The sequence below is a fragment of the Alligator mississippiensis genome, chromosome 13, assembly GCF_030867095.1.
Source record: "Alligator mississippiensis isolate rAllMis1 chromosome 13, rAllMis1, whole genome shotgun sequence".
NCBI lineage: Eukaryota > Metazoa > Chordata > Crocodylia > Alligatoridae > Alligator > Alligator mississippiensis.
The window spans coordinates 3,798,920-3,817,819 of NC_081836.1; the positions used below are offsets into that span (position 1 = coordinate 3,798,920).

The 18,900-nt window shown below is 57.0% G+C and overlaps 1 protein-coding gene across 8 annotated transcripts in view; it reads left to right on the forward strand.

Annotated features, from left to right (window-relative positions):
• Window positions 1-18,900, forward strand: part of ARHGEF10L (Rho guanine nucleotide exchange factor 10 like) — a 144,444-nt gene that overhangs the window by 102,338 nt on the left and 23,206 nt on the right. For all 8 annotated transcript variants that reach the window (XM_059716889.1, XM_014601928.3, XM_059716887.1 and 5 more), the window contains 4 exons: window positions 4,224-4,310; window positions 4,982-5,214; window positions 6,158-6,312; window positions 16,217-16,362. In XM_059716889.1, the coding sequence (XP_059572872.1) occupies window positions 4,224-4,310; window positions 4,982-5,214; window positions 6,158-6,312; window positions 16,217-16,362 (621 nt within the window). The remainder of the gene's footprint in view (window positions 1-4,223; window positions 4,311-4,981; window positions 5,215-6,157; window positions 6,313-16,216; window positions 16,363-18,900) is intronic.

Here is an 18,900-nt window from a genome sequence, read left to right on the forward strand (position 1 = left end):
TAGCATTGACAAGCAGATGGAGGGTTTCCACATAGCTTTTGGAGACCCTAAGGCTGAAAACCGTATAAGACTGAAGACTTTTCATCCTAAGTCATTAAGGGGTAAAGGTGGTGGCAGGCTTATTGGGCCTGGATTTGTCTGATTGCCCTGACCACAGCAGGTCACTGGAGATAGTGGGGCGGCCGGCTCTCATGGTCTCATGATCAGGAGAAAGGAAGATGGGTTTCACAGGAGCGAGGGGCATCTCTGAAGCCTGCGAGGCACCGACTGCCTGAGGAACTTGTCACAAAAACCTGCCCTGGGTAGTTCAGCCAGCTCGTTTGAGCCGCTTGCTCAAATAGCGCATAACCTCTGCGTGCTAGAATGACCCTGGGCACCTCGCTGCATCCCTCTGATCACTTCCCTCGCATGGAAACGACAGCAGTTCATTTCCCTCTGCTCCACCTCTTGCTTGTTTGGACTGCAATCCCTTCGCTGCAAGAGCTGTACAGCACCGAGCACAGCGGGGCCCGGAGCTTGGCTGGGGTGCTAGGCATGGCCATGGGGATGAAGATAACAGGCAGCAAAGCTTTCCCGAGAGCCGCGGTGTCACACAGGGGGGTTGTCAAGCTGATGTTGCAAGGGACCCACGCTCCCGGAGTTGAACTGCTCCTGAATAGCCCCCAGGATGGATCCCAGGCAGGGTCCTGGCCCTCCCCTGCTGCCTCTTGTGCTCGTCCTGGATGCTGCAGGCCTTGCAGGTCCCCATGTCCAAAGAAGGACATGGCAGAGGCTCTTGCCCGGGGTGTGCTGAGGCATCCAGGGCAGAGCCAGCCCTTGGGTGCCTTGGCGTGAGCAGCTTGGAGCCTTAGTGCGAGGCTCCGAGCTACTGACACCGTCCCGAGGCTTAACTGCTCCTGCGAGCGATTAGCGGCTAAGCTCAGCTAACGATTCGGCTCATTCCTTCTCCACGTGGAGGCAGGGCCAGTGTCCCGTGGCCGGCTGCCTGGTGGGGTTGAATGCACGGAGCTTCACGTGGTGCCCCCATCGAGGCTGGTTGCATTGAGCATGCTGTCTGCGGTGCGGGGCTAATCGTGCACTTGTGTCCCGGGGCTTCGAAGCGGCTTGAGATGATGAGCCAGTTGACTCCCTGACGCGGGTGCATCTCATCCCTGCACAGAGCTGAACCCAGGGGTCCTGAATACGTCCTTACCCCTTGGCCAGGTCGTGGCCTGACTCCTGGGGGAGATGTGGTCCCCATGCACCCGCAGCTCGCTCCCTTCCTACCACACCTCCCCGTTGCCTTTCGTTACGGCTGCAACCCAATCAGCGGGATGAATTGGGGCTTTTCAATGCCAGGGTTTCATCCAATTACCGACGGTAACAGATGTGATGCAACCGGGCGGGCTGCCGGCTGTGCCGCGCTCGCTCGGCTCCCTTCCCCCTCCTGCCGGCGGAGAAGGAGCAGGTTCCTTCTGTTGCCCTCATTGCCGTTTTGTCTAATTAGACCAAATGGCAGCGAGTGGCTCTCTGGGGAGACCGGGGCTGGGTTTCTTCTTTTCCTTTTAGCTGGCGCTTTTGCTTTCTCCTCAGCTCCACCATAGATGCTGCTCTTTGATGCCGCGCGGTTGTTTTTCTACAATGCTAATAAGGGCACCAGCTGGAAGAGTCAAACTCCTTTGTTCGCATATTATTGTTAATCTACAAAGTTCCTTTGATGGGGGAATGTCCTCCCCTCCGCCGCCCGCCTGTCCCCGCGGTGTCAGCGGGGCGTTTGCGGCGTCCTTCACCTTCAAATGCCTGCTCAGGGCCCCGGGGGCAGAGTCTCCAGGCTCTTCCTTTCAAAGCTGTAAACTTTCCACATCCTCGCCGGACTCGGGCCGGGCCCTCCAAGCCCCTCTCTCCCAGCCTGTCCTTGAACGTGGCCTCCGTGAGAGCAGGTTTTTCCACCCGTGAAGTGTGGGGAGTTTTGCTCTGATCTGCCCGTAGTTGGCGGTACCGTACCCAGTGCCAGGGCATCCATACATCCCCACATCCAGGTGTATAGTGGGAAAGTTTGAATTCTCCATCCTTTACCATCTGCTTTCCCCCCATACACTCCCTTGGTATCTCTACACCAGTGGCTCTCAATCTTTTGGGACTTGAGGCATCTTTGGGAACTGAGCAGCACCCCATTTCAACAACCATTATAGTGCTTGCCTCCTGGCAAAGAAAGGGGCTAGGCCACGGGGGTGCGGGACGGGCGAGGTAGGGACACCTGGTTGAGGATCTCTGTCCTGCATAGCCTCCTACCCCCTCTCCCGGGCACTGGATTCACTGCTCGATACGGCTGCTCCCCGCTCCAAACAGGAGAGACTTAGTGCGTGAATCCCAAACAGATGGGCTGAGCCCCAGAGCCGTCGAATGAATAAATAACGCCAGTAAATTAAAACAAAAACAAGGCTGTAAAGAGCCCCCGTGAGTGACTGCACAGGGTGGTTGTTAACTCACACGCCGCAGTGGAGCGGGTCTAAATGCCACCGGCGCGGGCTGCGGTAACAGGAGAAGAGGGACGGCTGCCCGTTGCGCTCGCTCTTGGAGGAAAGCCTCGCAGGCGCATTACTTGCTTGGACGTGTGAGCAGGCCTAGGTGGACGTGCCAAGTAGATCGGGGCTGGCTGGAGACGAGGGTGCACATCCCTCCCCAGTGCCCTGCCCTCGTGGCACGGCCAGCCCCTGTCCCCGGGGGGCTTTGCTGCTTGTGGGACCCTCTGCACCCATTCCCATCCGCAGACACCTGCATCAGCTCAGGGTAGATTAGCTGGGTACGTCCTGGCTTCTCTAAATTTGCCCAAATTACAGGACATTTTATGATCGTTATGATGATGATCAGACAGGTCGAAACAGCTCCGTCTGCCTCCCCTATCCCCGTGTCGCGTCTTTAGCTGATGTTGCTGTAGTCCAAGGTACGGAGAGCGCCTGCCTACGGGAGAGGGCCAGTGGGCCCTTCCACACCCCCTTCAAGCCCCTCTCATTGAGGTTAAGAGGGAGAAGAGGTTCACCTTCCCATAGGTGTATTCAGATCCGTGAATCTGCAGTCTAAGGGAGCCAGGAAAAATCCACGTTTGTCTTGATTAAATCAAGCAAATTAGCTCCAACAGCTGCCACTATCAACAGCCACTATCTCACCACCTATTTCAGGAGCCTGACTCGGTTTTGCAGAAGTGGTCAGAGCTGGGAGCCAGGGCTGGGTGCAACTTGTACTGTCGGGCTTTGTAGGAAACAAAGAGTGGTCCAGCACCTCGAGCAGGCGGCCTAGAGAAGATGGGGAGTCTCCATCCTTAAAAACTTTCCAAAGCAGGTTGGAGAGACACTTGTCTGGGCTGGTTTAGCCAGGGAGGATCCTGCCTTGATCCAGGGGCTGGACTAGACGACCTCTCGAGGTCCTTTCCAGCCTGACTTTCCTATGATCCCGTGAAGCAATTGCTTTTGAGTGTAATCCATCTGGATGGGCCCTGCAAGGTATCTCTCTGGGGCTCTGAAAAGCTCCTTCTTTCAGCTGGAGCTTTACTAAAGGAGGAGGTTCACCTGCCCCCCCCATGTCAGGACTTCTGGGCCCTCTAGCCAGGACTGCCACATGCTTGCAGTGAGCAGATCGCTTTGGGGAAGATTTTCCCAATAGCGTAAGCTGGTGAGTGCAGTTGGTCCGTGTGTAGACCCTAAACCCTTCACCGGCCTGCCTCTGTTCCTCCATCTGTTGCTAAAGATGCCGGCCTACCTCGCAGGGCAGCTGGTGGGCATAGCTCGTCTCAACAGAAGATGGCACCAGATTGCAAAATACAACTGAGATCCAAGCCTGGCTTTGCAATGTGCACCAAGGTGCAGCTCTTTCCCTTACTTTACTCCCCCCAAAAAGCCTTGGATTGCACTGAGATCATTAAGCACCCATACACGGAGCTGGCTTTGGTCTCTCCCAAAATCCCTGTGATGGGAGCAGGCAGGTAACTGTTTCAGTGGCAACTGAGACTTTGCTGGCCAGAGATCATACTGCTGGGGGGAATGGGAGCAGCTGGTGGGTTGCAGTGTGTAGAAGGCAGTCTCCTTTTGCTGTCTGTGGGCTTAGACAGTGCCAATGGAAACCCCACTCGAATGGACCGGCCAGCAAGGAAGCAGGTGGAGATTCTCCTCCGCCATCGGGGATCTTTGCGTGTTCACAATGCTCTTCCCAGCCCAGCTCTGAGAGCACCCTGTCTGTCTCTCTCCTAGCTTGGAGCCGTGGTGCACAATCCCGTCCAGTCCTCGCTGCTGGGCTTCTCTGCTGTCAGCACCTCCCTGCCGCAGGGCTACCTCTGGGTGAGTATGGGCTGACTTGGTCCACCTGCCTCCAGCACGTCTCCCAGGATACCTTGGCCTTTTGGTTCCTTGCACAGAAATAAGATGCTGAAGCTGGACTGTGTTTCGGCATCCCTAAGAGCAGCTAATGAACCCCTGGGTACTGCCCAACTCTTCTGGGGCATGGAGAAAAAGGCACAGCCACTGCCTGGAGAGAGGGGCAGCTTGCAGATTTCAAGGCTGGAAGGGGGTCATTATGAGCATCCCATCTGGCCCCCAGGTAGCATAAAGCAGACCTGCATCACCCCCAGGCATTTCTGCATCACCCCAGGGCCTGGCCACATCAGCCCTGCATCACCCCCAGGCATTTCTGCATCACCCCCAGGGCCTGGCCACATCACCCTTTGCATTACTTCCAGCCTGCATCACCCCCAGGCATTTCTGGGGCAGGGGAGGACACTTCTGAGGAAGGGAGGAGTGTCCATGAGATGGCCCAAGTAGCTTGTATGTCTCCATCTCCACCCAGGAGGTGGATCTGCCCAGCGTGGAGGTCCTGTCTGCCTCTACTCTGTGACAACATCGGTGGGGAAACCCAGGCACTGTGTCTGCACTGATGATGGAGGCATGGGGGTATATGGGGCACAGTCCAGCTGGTGAGGGATGACATGTAAAGGTATCCCGTGTCTCCGCAGGTTGGGGGAGGCCAAGAAGGAGCAGGAGGCCAGGTGGAGATCTTCTCCCTCAACCGATCGGTGCCGCGCACAGTGAAGTCCTTCCCCGTGGCCTCCCAGGTGCTCTGCATGGAATACATCCCGGAAAAGAGCGGGGAGGAGCAGGAGCAGGAGAAAACTGAGGATTCGCGAGCGACTGCTGAGCAGGCCTCCGCTCTGCACCCCACCATCTGCCTGGGGCTTCAGGATGGCAGGTGAGCTGCGGGGTGGGCGGCACTGCCCGTCTCGGCTTTGTCCTCTGCTGGAGAGGCAGGTGTCTCCCTGGAGCCGGCGCTGGTTGGCCCTGCTGGATGCCCAGCAGCCGCGGCGCAGCGTGAACACCAAGAACATGTCTCCCCAGCATCATGTCCTTGAAGCACCCTCCGCTGGAGGCTGCAGTTACCCTCCCTGCGTGCTCCCTCCTTGGCTTTCCTCCTCTGCATCCCAGGTGAACTCCAGGTCTCCCTTCTTCTTTCCACCCTGAGTCTGTCCTCATCAGTCACTGCCATAGTCACACGCCCCAACTCTTGGAAACCCAAACACAGGTCTTTGGCCATCCCTGAATCTTCATGGAGTTGCATCTCCCTCTTGGCCAGGTCTCCTGGGCTCTGCTGTCCAGGCGGTGCTTTCTTGATCTCCGCCAGAATCCAGCTTCTTCCCCTCTAGGCTGAAGGGTCTCAGACCCCAAGAGTCTCCTTTAGGATCTGGGTTTTGTGAGCCTTGGCTAGCAGGACACGGCCAACTTACTTGGGGGGAGTGTTGGGAGGACCATGTTACCATGCCAGAGCTGCTTCTTCTCCAAGTCAGCCAGGTGAGTCCCTTCCTCACCACCTCCCCAGCCTCTACCCCAGAGGGATGCATGCTCTAGGTCAAATCGAAGCCATATTACATGGAGGAGCTGCACAGTGGCTTCTGCTGTCACACATTATGCACATCACAGAGCTGGTGGATAGGACAGAAATACGAGGAGTCCAGCGTGGTGGTCTATGGGGAGCCTGCTTTCTGCAGCCAGACCCCCGGCTCCACCTCCGAGCTGCTGCATGGTGGATGCAACGGGGCTGAGCTGTCAGCGGCTGGAAAGCCTGGTCTCCATCCGTACGCGTGCTCCCCGCTGTGTGTCACCGCTGTTCTTACCTCTCCTTTCCTCCTTGACCTCAGCATCATGGTGTATGGAAGCGTGGATACGGGGACTCAGTGCTTGCTGACCTGCAAGAGCCCCGGGCGGCAGCCTGTCCTCTGCCTGAAGCACAGCCCCGACTACCTGTTTGCCGGCCTGCAGAATGGGATTGTAGCTGCCTATGCCAGGACCAGCGGTGAGAGCGGGAGCGGTGCGCGGGGGGGACGGTTACTGCACTTGGGACTCGCCGGGTCTGTCTGTGGTCTCTTCTCCGCAGATCTGGGATGAGGTGGGGACTTGCAAGTTCATTTCTCACCTCCCTTGTCCCAGCAGTGTGGGGCACAGGGCCAGTACGTCCCTCTAGCTCTTGCCGTACCTGCGGTGTGGCCTTTGGTAGCTCTTTGCCACGTTGCCCACAATGGGATCAGTCTCTGTGTGACTTTAGGCCTCTTCCTTGGGTACCTTCCTTAGTCTCCCTGCGCTTCATCTCCAGAACGGGGGGAAGAGCATTGTCCTGACACACAGGGGTGCTTTGCCAAAAGAGAAATCAAAGGTTGTGAGGACCTCAGATGCTGCTGCAGCGGGGATAGTAATTATCCCATGTGCCATAGCAGCTAGCATAATATCCCAAGAGTGCAGGCGGGATTTGCAGCCTGTTGTTTTTCAGATTGTAATTGCCATTGGGTTGACCACAATGATCGTGGCATCCATGTGCAGTCCCACGGGGGGGGAAACGGGCATCATATGGAGGCCTCCAAGGTGACCACCACAAGGACACCAACCCATCACCAATTCGACCGAGGGGCTGGTCAGTCCAAACATGCCCCACACAAGGTTCGTCCAACTTTATCTCCAAGGGGGTTCTTTCATTTTTAAATCACTTTTCTTTCTAGCTGTTGCCAAAAAAAAAAAGACACTAATTAGCCATTGAGAATTGGCTTGACTTTAGGCTTCATAGCAGCTGCAAAAACGAAATCCTATCTGAGAAGGAAAGGCTAATTTCCTATTGATGGTCTGGCAGAGAAGACACCAGTTGTCTACTAAGGAACCCTACTGGATGGCTCTTACGCTTTCCCTCTGTACATTGTAAAGGAGCAATGGCCCTTCGTTAGGAGCCATTCAAGCCCATGAGATGATGTTGGCCTGGTGCACTCTTCAAGGGCTGCCAAAACATGCCACAAGTGCTGCAGCCCTCGGGCAGCTGTCTGAATCCCATTTGCTTTCCTCCCAGAAATGGGAGAAATGGTTGCAATGACCAAGACGTGCCAGATCCTGGGCCAGGCGCAGGTAAGTGCACTGAGCCTGGTACCAGGGCAATTTCTGGGTGAAACTTGCTTCTTGGCAGGTCTAGGCAATAGGCAAGCCTTCAAAATAGGGGCTAAGTGACTGCCAGGGATCAAACCTGGCAGCCTCCTATGCCAAGGGCTTGAACTCTGCACAGTGAGCTAAGAGACTAGGGCCATCCGATGGGCATTTGTCCTGGGCTCTTATCCTGTGTGGCTCAGGCCTTAGGGGAGGATGCTGAGTGAGTCCTGATGCCCGGGTGAGAATTTCCCTCTCAGTGTGATTCGGGAAGGGGGATTGGGTCTTGCGTGTGCTGGGCCGTGGGTAGCAACTAGTCTGAGCCATCTCTTGGAGGTGTCTGCACAGCTCTACCAGCCAGCCCTGCACAAAGGAGCCAGATTCACTGCATCGTCGCCGCCAGCCCAGGGTTACCACCGGGTCCTCGTGCACAGCTTCGACTCAGCCTAGCAGTGCACTGAGGGTTTTAATGAGCTCCTGATGCAGCATTTGTGGGTTTTAATTAGAGGGGGAAGAGGTGGCGAAGCCATCTCCCAGGCCGGTGGGTGCCCATGGGCGAGTGTGAACACACGCGTATGTTCACAGGGTGCTCTCCCCAGCTGATGAAAGGGGTAGGTGCCATGCTCCGCACGCAGCACGCCAGCGGCTCCGTCTCTACTTATCGCTCCTCTCCTTTGCTTCGTGACATCTCAATTTCCTCCCTGTCTCTCCCCTGCTGTTGGACTTTGCTTTTCTCCAGGAGCCGGCTCCTCGGGAGGCGGATGGATTTCAACCCTGCCATTATGTGCCGTGCTCTTCCCTCCTGTTGACAACATGTTGCCCGTAATTGCTGAAGGGAGGGGAAACAGATAGGGGGACGAGGATGGGTTTCTCCTCTCGGCTGCCTATTTTTGGCTCCTGTCCCCGGTTGCTTTGTGCCTGCCAAGCTAGATGCTCCTTCACCCACATGACAGCATTGCATGTAACCTGTATGGTTCACCCTGGGTCCCACACACGGGCTGGTCCCATCTAGTTGCGTTCAAGCATCGCTCCAGCGCCCCTTCGGCTGTGCCTGTTGTTGGGTCGGTGAGGGAGCTTTGTGGGCGGTCTACAGTTTCTGCATTGCAAAGTCCAATGAATTAGGAAAACCTATCCCTTTTTTGGGATGTGCCTGGAGATCTCCATGCTGGTGGGCTGAGGGCTCACCTCTTTGACTTTATAAATGAAGCAGATCCCTGCCCACCACCCCACTCCAAGGGCCTTTCGGGGATAACATGCACAAGCTCCTGCCTGTGTCTTGGTTAGATTCATTTTTTTTCCTGGCTCCAAGTGCACGTGGATGCTTTGCTGAAGACAGGTGAGGTCCCGGGAGCATGGCGCTTCATCCCACAAAGCAGTGACACTGGGCCAGCGGCTGCATCTCCCAGGGATCTGCATGGAAGAAGTGCAAGACTGCTGACCCCTCACCCTTTTTGGTATAAGCCACCCAGACACCAGCATGCTGCTGCTCACTCTTCAGAAATCCCCTTTAACCTACGCTGGCCCATCATTCGGAGCCCTTTTGGCTATGCTAGAAGCCCAAAGTGATGCTGCTTGATGCTTGGACACAAGACGTCATTGTTTAGGCTTCTGCATTTCAGCTGGCGACGTGGGAGAGTCGGCGATGGTCCCCTGGCCCCTTGGAGCCAGCTGTTGCCACAGACCTGCAAAGCTTCGTTTCACACGGGCCTCCTTCTAGAGGCAGAGGTTGCTCCAGAGCTGTCGAAGGGGCTCGTATGGATGCCAGCGCTGCATCCCAAGGCCTTCAGTCTGCCTGTGGCCCAGCCTGGGGTGCATCCGGGCAGCGCGTTTTGCTCATTGACACGAAGAGGCCATGAGTCCTGGAAAGCCTGATGCTGTGCAGGTGATACAGGGAGGTGCATCCAAGGGGCCCATTTTGGTTTACCCCATAGAGAAGGGTGTTTCTTCCTGACATAAGGGAAGGATCCCCTATGTGCAGGGAAGCCTGAGGGGGCTCTCTGCCAGGCCCAGCGTGGATGGACAAGTCAAACGATGGGTGATCCCACTGCCTGGGCATCTGGACCTCTTCTCCGTGAGCATGCCACCTTCTTCCTCCCCTATTGCCTCCCGTTCTTCCCCGCAGCGCTCAGCCTACCTTCTCCAGCAAGCGATGAGAGGTCGCAAGAGGAGAGCAAAGGCCTCCTGGTTAACAGGCTCGTCACTTATTCATGCCATGCTTTGCAACGCTGTCCACGTCGGATCCACTCGGTCACTACTGCTTCCCCACCGGGTGAGCTGGGCGTCAGCAGGGCAAATCCAGGCAGGCTCTGTCCGCTGCATGGGATTTCTACAGCAAGCGCTCACTCCTGGCTCCCTCCCGTGAGCAATCCTCCCTCCACCCTGACCGCTGCAGAGACTGAGGGGATGTTGGTGTAGGAATGGAGCAGGGTTGCAGAGGAGTAACAAACCTGGAAAGGATTGCTTTCTCTTAGAGGGCTGCTTGTTTTGGGGATAAGAGTTTGCTACTGCTGCCAGTTCGTGGAATTGCTGCTTTAGAGACTGTGGCATTTGGTGCTGGATGCATTGCTATGCCATCAGGAGGTGTTGGGGGGCATTAGGTAGCCTAGGGACTGGCTGAGCCACCGGGCAAGTTTCTCCATAGGCAACTGCAGCTTGGCAGTGCAAGAGAACCGGTGACCTTGGGATTGCCACAGCCTTGCATGAGGTCATGGTGGCTTGTGCCCATGACCTGGCTGCACCTGGGAGTCTCCTTGGAGCCACTCGCTATGTCACAAATATCAAAGCCCCCCAAGAAAGTTGGTGCGGACCCTCCAGGCACTGCCAGTCCCAGAGGCACAAGGTCCAGCTTTGCCAAGGCTACCCTTGGTCGGTACCCGGCAGTCAGCTTGCAGAGTCCAGGCTGGCTGGAGAAGCTAATGAACCTGAACTGCACCAGTCTCATGGGGCACTAGGCTCGGGTGGACCTTTCGGCTTTTTTTGGTACAATCAGCTGTCGGTCCGCACTTGAACATGACTGCTTGAAACAAGGACCAGCCGGGCTACGTCTTGCTCAAGGCTTGTGGAGCTGATCTTCATGTGTCCTTGTATCTGGGTGCTAGACGTTGCCATTGCTGGGACAGGCCCCTCAACTGCTCTGCACAGGGTGTCTCGAGGTGGGCCGTGCATCAACCAGCCCCTTCCACTGCTTGGTCTTCTCCAGGTTCAGCAATTGTAGGGGCCCTGCAGGCAGCGAGGGGATGACTCCTTCCCATCCTCTGTCTGGCTCTTCCGTGCCATCGGTGTTGCTTTGAGAGGAGGGGTTGGAGGAAGGTGCTGGTTTTTGATATCAGGCTGGAGCACCCTTGAGATGTGCATAGGAGAGAGGAAGGGAAGTGGGGGCCGGCAGCTGTTGCATTGCTCAGTGCACAGAAATCCTACTGTCTTCCCAAGCCCTCTTCCCCAGGTCCTGGTCCAGGAAGGACCTGCTTTGCCTGGGTGAGGAACTACCTCCGTTCCATCACTAGAGGGTGGGAAAGAGCCTCGAATAACAGGCTCTTTGCTTGCACCGGCCTCCGTGAGCGGTGAGCCCCTGCCCCTAAGAGCGAGAGCAGCTCTGGCACCCGGAGCAGCCACCAGCGCATCGGAGCTGCTCGCCGTTCCCATCTCCATCTCTGGTTCGGGTGGCATTCGATGCAAAAGCAGGGGATGCACACAACAGCCCGGAGGGAGAATGCACCCCAACCTCGGCAGGTACGAAGCTTCACGAAGGGAAGCCACTGCCCTGAGTCGGGCCTTACCGGAGAAGCAACTTTGTGGGGTTGAGCATCATCGCAGTTGAGGCTGGTTACCCACCCTCTTGCTGGGTAACCAGCAGTCCAGCCTTTCCAGGTTTCAGTGCCCTCATACGAATCCTGCTGGCTGTACGTGGGCATGGAGCAGTGGCACGTGCATCGGTAAGGGCTCGCAGGCTCCTTCCCTGCTTCTGCTGGAAAGAGGGGCATCGGCACCGCAGTGGGTCTAGCAGTGGGATCTGGCTACCCAGGATGGCTGAAGTCTTGCCCCGTGGCACAAGGTGCTCCGGTGGGGATAGAGGACCTATGGAGGAGTGCAGCAAGGGGGACGGGCATCACCTTTCCAGCTGTGCTGAAGGGACACTGCCTTTGTGAATCTAAAGCACGTGGCTTGAATCTAGGGCGATTTGGAAAGCGCCATTCAAGACAGATCGGTCAGAGGGTTAGGGGGGTACAAGATTCGGTCTGGTCGTGCCCGTGTTGAAAGGGCCTGCCCTCTCACCTCTGGGAGAGCTGCCACCTTTGCACTCCCAGCAGGCGTGCCCCACGATCGCCTCGCGATGGGCTGCATAAGAAACGCGAGGCGCCGCATTGCCACGCCACGAAGCCGCCCTGGCATCGCCCAGCGTCACAGCCATCGCGCCGGCTTGCCCTACCTTCGCTTCTGGGGAGGAGGTGTTGCGAGGCCCGCTGGCAATCACAGCTCCTGTAGGAAGTGAAGTTTCTTTCTGTTCCTTCCCTTGCTGCCGCCTCCTAGACCAGAAGGGCAGGAATTAGCAAGCGTCTGTTTTTGTCCTCGCCAGCTTATCCGTGCCAGAAGGGCTGGTTGTAGGCTCCTCCGAAGAGTGCCCTACGCGGGGGCTGGCAGACTCCGGGCCAGCTCTCCATCTGGTGAAGACCAGGGCAGCTTCACTCGCGCGGTCAGAGCGACGACCAGACACGTCAGCTCCATCGTTTGAACCCATGGAAACTGCTGAAGCGACCTCCTGAATTGCTCGTGATATCCCTTGGCCCGTTCCTCTGCATATAGGAGAGAGCGAGAGCTTCTGGCAGAACGTGTTGGCACGTTCCCCTTGATGACGGCTGGTAAGGAAGGCGGCAGGAGGAAACCCATTTCCATAAGTGCTCTTGAAAATTCCCACAGGCAAAGGGGGTTAAAGGTAACGAGGCCCCTGTGCATTTTAATTAGAAGGAAAGTTTCCCAAAACAGCTCATTTTTAAGTGAAGCTTGCAGAAGAGTTCAGAGGGCTTCCAGTACCATCGGAAGTGTGGAGAGCAGGCCTTACAGTGAGGAACTTCAATAGATGAGGATCATTAGCTTATCAAAGGCAAGGTGAAGAGGTGACTTGATTGCAATTTATAGGTGCTGAGGAAAAGATCCCTGATGTTAGAGCGCCCTTTAATGTAGCAGATGGAGGCATAAGACCCAGTGTCTGTAAGCCAAAGTTAAAAAAAAAAAATCATATTGGGAACAAAAGGCACATTTTTAAGTGAAGGTAATTAGCTATCGCAACAGTTAGATGGTGGTGGTGCATTCATCACTGGCAAGCTTGAAATCCCAGTGGCTTGTCTTCCTAAGAGAGGCACTCCAGTTCAGCCAGCAATTAATCGGCTCCGTGGTGTCACTTCGGTAGCAGGACAGCATTTCCTTCGCTGCAGAAATGACTGGGGGGAAATTCTCTGCTCTGAGCTTTGCAGAGACTATTTGGCAGCTCAGAGGTATTTCTTTTGGGCTATAAAATATGTGAATAGTTGCAGCAAGTGCCTATTAGCTTCACACTCGGGAAGACTTGCGCCAGCAACCCGATTCGAGGAGCTACGTTCATCCGTTCGGGGAGTCGGAGTCGAGCCCTGCCGTAGGATCTGTGTCTGCTCAGCACGGTGTGAATTTTGAAAGCATCTAACGCAAGAAGCTGCTTGTGGCGGAGCAACGAGGGGAGCGTTATTTGCAGCAATTGCCGCGTGAACTTGTAAGGACAGGCTGGAGAGCAGCAAATTCTGCGCGGGGACAGAAACGGGAGGCATCGGCAGAAGCAATGACCCGGCACACGTTGCAGAGGCGCTTGGTTTGATAACGTCCTGCCTGTGTATCAGCCGTGGCCAGATTTTGAGGTTTGGGGGTAGATCCATTGCAATGGTGGAATTAGGGTTTGGTGCCGGGATGGTGCTATCTTCTTGAGGACCGGTTGCACTTTTTCCCTTTTGCCATTGCATTTATGCATGCCATATCCATAGCTCTTGGAAATCCCAGGGCCTTCTGGTCAACCTCCTCCTTGCCTTGGCCAAGCTGTTTGATTTATCTGGCCAGGAAGGAGATGCTGGCCAGAGAAAACCCTAGTGCCTGTAGGGTCATCTTCTTCCCTTGTCGGTGCAGGATTTCACTGGACAACATCCGCTGGATGTCTCTGGGGAGCAGCAGGCACCGCTCTGTGTCCCTCCTTGGCACCCTGGCTATTACCCTTTGCTGCTTTCCCTGTTTCATCATGGGTTGTCCCAAGAAATGACTTGCTAGCTGTCGAAGACGGCTTATAGTTCCTCGAGGACCCCAGCCCCCTGTGTGCACAACAGGTAGGCTTGTATTGAAGCCACCCTGAAACGGGAGCCATTCCTCTTGGAGCAGACTGGTATTTCTTCCATACTACAGCTGGGCCTGAACTGCCTTGCCAAGAGGTCAGGGCTTTGGGGGTTTACCTCTCTTGGCCCTCCAGGTGAGCTCTCCAGGATGGAGGTGACCCTCTCGGAGGCTGGTCGGCTCATGGCGCAAAGCATTAAGGGGTCGGTCTCCCAGCTTGGCACCTGGCTCAACTCCGGGATGCCACGTGCAGCCCGGTGTGCCACTTAGCCGTGGAGCAGACGCATATGTATTTTCTCCTCCTTCGGCCTCCAGTTTCATCCGCTGCCCGGAGTCGCTTTCATGCGAGCTTCCTGGAAGTACCCGCTTCCCGGTGCCGCCCGCCTCGTTGCTAGCTCATTTGTGCAGCAGCCTATAATGCAGGTCGGGGAAGCAAAAAAGGGATTTTTTCATGGCCTGCGTCACGCGGGCGCGGAGAAGGTCGACTTGCAGCAGAGGCCACAGATCAGAAAATCCTCGGGGCGGGAGAGGTCGTTCCTGCCGCGCTTTTGGTGGGGAGAATTGGCGCAGCGTGACGCCCTGATGAAAGAGCCGAGGCGGTTTCGTTTCTCTTAACGAAAGCCCGGGCCTGTGTGATGGTGAAGGGCTCGGGAGGGCCCCGCGCAGCTCGCGAAGCTTTGTGCCAAGTTCTGTCAGCTCAATCGCATTTCAAAGAGCCCGAATTAGGAGCTGTGGCAATGCCATTGCCGCTGGAAGGACACGTGTGTGCAGGGCTGCACACCTTTGCTACAGTAGTTTTTAACTGGGAGGGGGTGTGTGTGTACCACTGCCATGGTGTTTTTAACTGGGCAGGCGTGTGTCTGTGCACAACTGCACACCCCTACCAAGGTGTCTTTAACTGGGTTTGTGTGTATGTGTGTGCATGTGTGCACAGCGCTGCTATAGTGTCTTTAATTGGAGTGTGTGGGTGTGTGTGTTTGCACCATTGCTGTGGTGTCTTTAACTGGGTAGCTGTGTGTGTCTGTGCACACCCCTGCCAAGGTGTCTTTAACTGGAAAAGGAGGGGTGGGTCAATATGGGGTGTATGTGTGTGTGCACATGCACACTACTGCCATCATGTCTTTAACTGGGAGGGGATGGGCGTTGGGGGTTGTGTGAGTGTGTGTGCACATGCATGCACATTGCACACCACTGCTGTGGTGCCTTCAACTGGGAGGGGGTGTGTGTGTGCGCACACCACTGCCATGGTGTCTGTAACTGAGAAGGGGTGGATGTGGGGGTGTGTGTGAATGCACTATTGCCATGGTGTCTATAACTGGGAGGGCGTGCATTTGTGTGCACGTGTTAACACATGCCATCCATGCTGATTTAAAGACCCGTTCCCTTTCCCAGCCCCTAGCCCTAGCTTCTATGACCTCTGCCCTTGCCTCCAGCCCTGTCCGTTGCCTCCACACCCCCACGTCCCCTTCTCTCTTTGGCTTGGTTTGCATAATGAGCAGTGCCCGTCAGTGTGCCGGGCTGGGAGATCAGGTTTATGGAGCCTCATAAAATTAACAGCCCGGCACACGCCAACCCGCTCCCACGTGTTCTGCCGAGGAGGTTGAGAGGCCGCCGGAGCCTGTTGCCTGGTGCAGCACCCCCCCGAGCCGTCCCCGTGCCCACGGGGTGCCAGGGGAGAGGAGAGCAAATGGGTTTGTTGTGTGTCTGAGGCTGCCCCGACTGCAGTGGAGCAGCAAGGCTGCTCCGGCGCGGGCACTGCAGGATTGAAAGCAGAAGTGCCGCCTCACTGGCCTCCGTTCGAGGGTGATCCCAGATCGCCTGCACCTGGCCACCTATTTATAAATAGCCCGTGCATCGTATTGGGGCCACAGCATGTGCCTCGCTGCAGGGAAGGGAGATGTGTGTCTTTGTCTGGCTGCAGCAGTGTGGGTATTTTGAAGCATCCAGCGGCGCTCGATTCACGGGGAAAGGAGAAGCCAGGTCTCCCGAGCCAGCTGCCAGGAGGCTAATCCCAGCCTGTCTGCCCTGACGTCAGCCCGGCTTTGCAGCCTCTGGTGGGAGCTCCCCTGAGGGGTGGTGGGATGTCAGAGCCTCCCAAACCGTGACCTGTGCCAGTGCTCCCTCGATTCCTGCTCGCTCACAGCCGTTCAGCCTAATGGAAAGGAGCCCTTACTATGCCGAGCCCTTTCCTGCTGCGACTTTGCCATGGAAGCAGCAGCTGCAGATGCTCTGGGATGGTGAGGGAGGGGAGTGATGGGTCCAGGGGATCGTGACTCCATCAGCCAGGGCTCTGGCCAGCTCCGGTGCCCTGCACTTCTTTTGCACAGCGAAAAGGGTACCAGATCCCAGGAGCAAAGGTCTGGGTGGCCGGTTCAGAGCGGGTTATATCCAGGTGCTTTCCCCCCCCGATCTATTTGGACCCATGTCTGACTCTTCTCCTCTCTCTCTTCCCGCAGGGGGGCTGTGGGATCTGGAGGCGAAGCCCACCTGTTTGCAGGTGGGGACCGGGCCGGTGAGAGTCCTCCTGACTCTGGATGACACCCTGTGGGCCAGCTGTGCCAACCAAGTCACCGTGCTGGATGCTGCCAGCCTAAAGGCTCAGGTACTGCTGCTCGCTGTCTGTTCGGTGCCTCTCGCTTTGTGCCCTGAGCAGTGCCCAGCGCTGCTCCAGAATTGGGATAGCTAGGAGCCCCTGGGGAGCAGCTGGGCGTGGGGAAGACATTGCAGAGGAGGTTTTACCCCTCTCCAGTCCTGCTCTGATGCCACCATGCTGGGATGGCGAGCCTCTCTTCTTTCCCCTTCCCCTGGGGTGCCTGCACAACTCCCGGCATTGCTCGGGCCAGCAGCTGTGCACAGAGCGGCTGCCAGAAGCTGGACTAGGAGGGTGTCAGGAAACGACACGCAGGTGAGTGAAGAACTTCATTTGAGGAGCAGCTTGATCCCCCCGTCTCAGACACTGCTGCAGTGTTGCGGTGTCCCACCCTTTGCAGGGCTGAGTCTGCGGGCTCGTGCATGGCACAGGGGCCGGACCCTGCAATCTCGCTTGCTCCGGCTCCAGTGCAACCACCTGGGGAAAGGCTGAGCATCCGGGACAGGCACAGTCCCATCGTGCATGGTGCCATTGCTGTGGGGACGTCTGCCGGACAACTCTGCGGCCTCCTCAACGGGCCCGCTCCCCCCTCGGCACCTAATGGCAGGAGCGGCGCCGCGGGGCTTTTCTCGGTTGAGCGCGCTCCCGGCTCCTGCCGGCCTCCACCTCCAATTGCATTCTGCCGCTCATGTGGAACCGCGCGTCTCCCGCCCGGCCTCCCCGCGCGCCTAATGGGCTGCTTTTTGATGGGAAATAGCTCTCGGCTGCTGCAGCAGGTGCAGAGGGGGCCGCGCTCACTCTGAGGCTGTTCATTAACTTGGCTTCCTCCACTCGGTGCCAGCGAACTGTGTTTTCTGGGGGAACAGGTCAAGGAGACTGGCCTCTTCTGCATGCTGGGCTTGGTATCGGTTCCACAGGGCCAAGGTGGGCTTGCGGTTCATCCTGGCAGACCCGGCACCCTGGCTACGTGGGTGCTCACGGGTTGTCTTCCAGCACCAGCCCTCTTTCTCGTTCTTTTTGCCCCAGGCTTAGCAGTGGGGTAGGACTCGGAGCTTACCCTCGTCTTGGGACTAGGCGGGGGTTGGAGAGAAAGAGAAGCAGATGCTTTTAGCAGAGGCCTTTATATGCTGTTACTGCTCCTGACTCTCCGGCAGTTAATGAAAGGGATGCAGGTCCCCTAGAAGATGGTCCAGGTCCTCAGAGGGTTTGGGAAGAAGCAGGGGCACTGACAGGAAAGCCGGGTAGCTGGCTGGGTGAGGAGGGCATGGCACAGCTCCAATGCACCGGAGCAGACTTGGGTGAGGAGGACCAATGCACCGGAGCAGACTTGGGTGAGGAGGACCAATGCACCGGAGCAGACTTACCCCCTGGGTGAGGGGGGCATGGCACAGCTCCAGTGCACCAGAGCAGACTCCAGGGCTGCATGGATGAACGCAGCACCCTTCGGTCTCGGGGGCAGCCCTTTTCTCCTTCCCCTCCACCATGCTCCCGTGCATGCAGTCCTGACAAGGGACCGTGGGCCTATGCTCCCTGTTTGTTCAGGGGATGCAGGCACTGAGATCCTACCTGCCCCACATGTGAGGGGCATTTAGGGCCACAGTGGAAGCTTTGTTTTGGTCTTGGCGCTGGTGCTCTCAGTGATGGGATTTGGCCACCTGGCATGCCTGGTGCTTGGGGCTCCTGGGTGATGGGAGCTGCAGGTGCAGCAGGATGTGTAAAATGGGGTACGCTGTCGGGGGAAGACCATGGCAGGAAGGTGGTTTTGGAGGCCTTCACCTCCCATGGCCGGGAGGGGTCAGGCGTTCTCTGCAGGGGGAGCCAGCTGACCTAGATTCCTGCCGCCCGAAGAGCTGGGAGGCTGCAGCTCGTTAGTCGATCGGGTAACGGCACAGTCGTCCATCCGCCCGGCTATGCGCTGGAATGTGTCGATACGGCGCTTTCCTGCCTCCGTGCATCCGAGTGCAAACTCCCTGCAGTCTCCCTCCCTCCATCTGCTTCAGCAGCAAAACCTTTCCTCCTGCAAAGAGCTTTGTTTTTCCCTCTTGTCCAGACCCCTCTGATTGCAGAGGCCAAACCTGAGGCCCCGGGGTCCAAGCGGTGCCCTCCAAAGCGCTCAGCACGGCACAAGATGCCTGCGCAGCCGTCTCCTTCGTGTGGGATCAGGGATGTCCGTTGAAGCTGGTGGCTCAGTGGTCTCTCCTGCCCAAGTGCAGGGGGCTGGACCCGATGATCTGTAAGGTCCCTTCGCATTTATGAAACCTGGTTTCTCTTTGTGCTTTGGGTACCCACGCAGCTCTGGGATGGCTCAGGAGAAGGGCCAGAGTTGGTTTCTTTTTTGCCCACCCCCTGCCCCCATTAAAGAGCTCATTAATCGCCCCTTTGCAAACCCGTCAATGCTGCTGGGGCCAGGTAGATGCCCCCGGGGAAGCATCTTGGCCTGCAGACCCTTGGTGTAGTGACAGCGGGTGATGCAGCTTGGCCCTGGGACTGGAAAACGAGGGGGAGTGCAAGGCTTGCAATGAGAGAGGCCTCTCCCTCCACCTCGCAGCC